Source organism: Fulmarus glacialis, unplaced genomic scaffold, assembly GCF_000690835.1.
Source record: "Fulmarus glacialis isolate BGI_N327 unplaced genomic scaffold, ASM69083v1 scaffold14841, whole genome shotgun sequence".
NCBI lineage: Eukaryota > Metazoa > Chordata > Aves > Procellariiformes > Procellariidae > Fulmarus > Fulmarus glacialis.
Window position 1 is genome coordinate 15007 of NW_009192230.1, and position 3558 is coordinate 18564.

Sequence of the window (3558 nt, forward strand, 5' to 3'; positions counted from 1 at the left end):
TGAACAGCCAAGCTTTATGTGAACAAGTCCCACAGTAGTTCTGGGGCTTGAAGGTTTGCTGTCAACGTACAGGGTCTGCAGACTTTAGATCCCAGCCTGGGGAATGGCAGCTGGCTCCAAAATGGCAGTGCTGTATGAAGGAATTGCCTTCTCTGACCATCTTCTTGGTTTTTAGGAGTGGAAATAGGAGACCCTTCCTTGGTGTACTTCTAGATGTTAAAAGATTGGAGCCTTCTTGTGCCTCTCCATGCCAGGCCTTGGGCAGTGGTTGCTCTCTAGGGTTTCCTGTGCTGTTAGTATTGTCTTTTTGGAAGCAGCAATTGTCAAACCTGTTCTCTTCCTTGCCTTCCTTCTTTGTCTTTTTCCTTTCTTCTAATGCTTCCTCCTCTTCAGGGTAATAGAGAGCTTGAGCTTTGGTCTCAGAAGAGGTTTGGAGGCAGCCTTTAACATCGTGGTTGGAGGCAGCCTTCATTAAGACATCCTCTGCTAACTTCTCTCAGAGAGGAAAGATTCTAGGAAACTTTCAGTTCTTCCCCTGTCAGCAGCTGTTATCTTTTCTAACTCTTTGCTATGTCCATTATGGATTTCACCATGCGCAAGCGTCCTGTTTTCTGGTGTGAAAGAGGCTGCATCGCAATAGAGCAACTCTGCTTTCTCACAGGAAGCTCAAGTGACAATCGAATGCACCATCCCACAAAAGTTCCACCGCTCCATTATGGGCCCCAAAGGATCCCGGATCCAGCAGATCACCCGGGACTATGGTGTCCAGATCAAATTCCCTGACAGGGAGGAGAACCCAGGTATATCCATGGATGCATGTTCGCATGGTAGCTGGGGTGATCAAATGAGTGTAGTGTAGTGTAGCCTACACTCCATATCAGTGGAGATGTTCTACTTAAAATCTATGGACAACAGACCCCAGGTGTTCCCTGCAGTGTCGTTGAATCTGGGCTTAGCATCAACCATGTCCTCTTGGGAAGGGGGGACAGTTTTACGAGGTAAAACGGCACACCTGGGTGTTCTGAATGTGTTCTCACCGTAGATCGCAGGTGACCTACCCCAGCAAAAAGAGCTCTACAGGCTTGCCAAGGTCTCTCTGATCTCTCATGCTCTCATTGCTGGGGGTACTGAATTCAGCACAGCTGGAGCCTGTTGGATACTCTGGCCTAGCACCAGCCACCCTGCTGTAACATCCGCTGCTGTGCTGGTGAACTTCCCTGTTGTGGAAAAAACTGCAGGTCCTTTCCGTACAGGGAAAGGCAATATCAGTGCTGTGCAGAGAGGTGTGGAGGAGACTGTCTCGGTGGATGTTGTTGTTCTGCTCATTCCAGGCTAAGCCATAGCAAGCTGCCTCCATAGCAGTCTATAGTGTCTGACCTCTTGTGGCAAAGCCCAGGCTGAGCCTGAGGATCTGGAGGGGGAGATAATGAGCAAGGAGGGGGCTCTGTGCATTTAACATGAGACTTTCCATGTTTCCAGCCCCTGTTGCAGAGCCAGCTGTGCAGGAGAATGGCGAGGAAGGTGGGGAAGGCAAGGATGGGAAGGATGCAGATCCCAGCTCTCCGAAGAAGTGCGATATCATCATCATCTCTGGCCGCAGGGAGAAGTGTGAGGCAGCAAAGGAGGCACTGCAGGTATGTGGCTTTCTAAGCCCCTTAGCCCTGTAATGTAGTGATGCCCTGATGCAAGAAGCTCACTGCAGGCTTTAGCGGTGGTAATAAAAACTACTCAGTCAAGGTTGCAATCCAGGTAGTCACTGATGCTAACTGTGGAGGTGGTCTGTACTGCTCAAGGGGAGTTCTCTGATTGCTCTGTGATTTAGCCTGGCTGCTTGAATCATAGTGCCTGACCTTGCAATTGCTAGAGCTTGTAGGCAGCACCGAGTTACTTGCCATAAAAGCATGACATGCTTGTTTTATAGAGCACAGCTGGAAAGAAAGAGAGTCTGATTGAGGCTGAATCATTCTAGCTTTAGCAGACCTTGCCATGCTCTTTTAGTGATGTTGTCCAAGTCTCTGCTAGATGGAAGCCAAGGGTATGAAAACAGCCTGTCCCCAGAGGTGGGGTTTAACATTGCTTGTTTGGAAAAAATGCTTTAACAACCAACAGGTCATCTTGGTGTTTGCAGCTGTTCTCTCTTCCTATAGAGTTTGTATCCTGACTACAAGGGAATGTACCTCAGTTCAGCAACACGTTCTTTTGGGCAAGTATATGGCAAGCTGAAAGACAGGAGAAGTCTTTCAAGTGATAAACTGTGCTCCCTCCCCTGCAGGCTCTGGTTCCTGTCACCATTGAGGTGGAAGTTCCCTTTGATCTTCACCGTTACATCATTGGCCAGAAAGGAAGTGGGATCCGCAAAATGATGGATGAGTTTGAAGTAAGTTATTGCCCTTCCTCCCATCTCCTCTGTCTTGGAGAATCTGTAAGTGACCATGTTTGTGGTGATGGCAGTCAGTTGCAACATACTCGGGACCTTCGTGGCTTGACCATGGAATACAGGCTCTGTAATAAGAAAATGAGATTTAGTCCCTGGCTCTGGGGCTCGGTGGGTTTTGTGCTGAAGCTGTATGATCAGTGTTGATGCTGTGAGTGTTGCCTGACTTGTTTGGTGCCTACAGGGATTCCTCACCAGTGTGAGTTGTTTTCCTCCTAGGCCATGGGAAACAGCTCTGCTGTGCCTGCCCATTTGGGAGAACTCCCCAGAAGCCCACAGGGACTCTTGAGGCTGATGCAGGTTGGCTGCAGACAGCGCTATTGAACATGGGTTCATGGCTGGGACAGGGACTGCTGGGGGCTGAAGCCCTGCAGCAAAGCAATCTGATATAGATAAGGGCTAAAGAAACAGGGTTCTGTTCAAAAACCATCTAGACAAGGTCCCAGGCAACTGAACTCTAGGTGGCCCTGCTTGAGCAGGGGGGGTTGGACCAGATGACCTCCAGAGGTCCCTTCCAACCTCAGCCATTCTGTGATTCTCTGGTTCAGGCTGTCTGGGAGGGAGCTGGTTTTGGCAGCGGGGGAGATCAGCGAGATGCCAACCTGCAGTGAGCAGTGATACAAAAGGGTAATGGCTACTTGTTACTCAGGTGAACATCCAGGTCCCTGCTCCTGAGCTGCAGTCGGATATCATCACCATCACTGGGCTGGCTACCAACCTGGACCGTGCCAAGGCCGGGCTGCTGGAAAGAGGGAAGGCTGAACAAGAGGATCGGGTAAGGCCTGTGCCTGTCCTTCCTCCTTCCAGCCAAACAAGGCTTCAGCCTCTGGGTGTTCCTTTCAGAAGTTGCGCAGACTCCTGGAACCCCTTTCCTTTTAAGAGCACCCTTAACTGCTCTGAAGGTGTGGAGTGCTCATAAGTGGGTTACCCAAATGTAACCCGTTTAACAGGAGAGTTTTGGGATTCTACTTTAGGTAACTTTGGACTGCCCAGGGCTCTATCACACACCTTCATGTACCTTCGAGAACCTCCAGGGTGGGAACGTCACTGAGCTATTATCACAGCTCTGAATAAATAGGTGAGGGATGAGTTGGATGGTTGGTTGCTGCTTGTAGTTTCCTGCT

The 3558-nt window shown here is 49.8% G+C and overlaps 1 protein-coding gene across 2 annotated transcripts in view; it reads left to right on the forward strand.

Annotated features, from left to right (window-relative positions):
• The window catches only part of HDLBP (high density lipoprotein binding protein), a 19848-nt gene that overhangs the window by 12096 nt on the left and 4194 nt on the right, over positions 1 to 3558 (forward strand). For both annotated transcript variants that reach the window (XM_009586998.1, XM_009586999.1), the window contains 4 exons: positions 662 to 800; positions 1480 to 1634; positions 2273 to 2377; positions 3084 to 3209. In XM_009586998.1, the coding sequence (XP_009585293.1) occupies positions 662 to 800; positions 1480 to 1634; positions 2273 to 2377; positions 3084 to 3209 (525 nt within the window). The remainder of the gene's footprint in view (positions 1 to 661; positions 801 to 1479; positions 1635 to 2272; positions 2378 to 3083; positions 3210 to 3558) is intronic.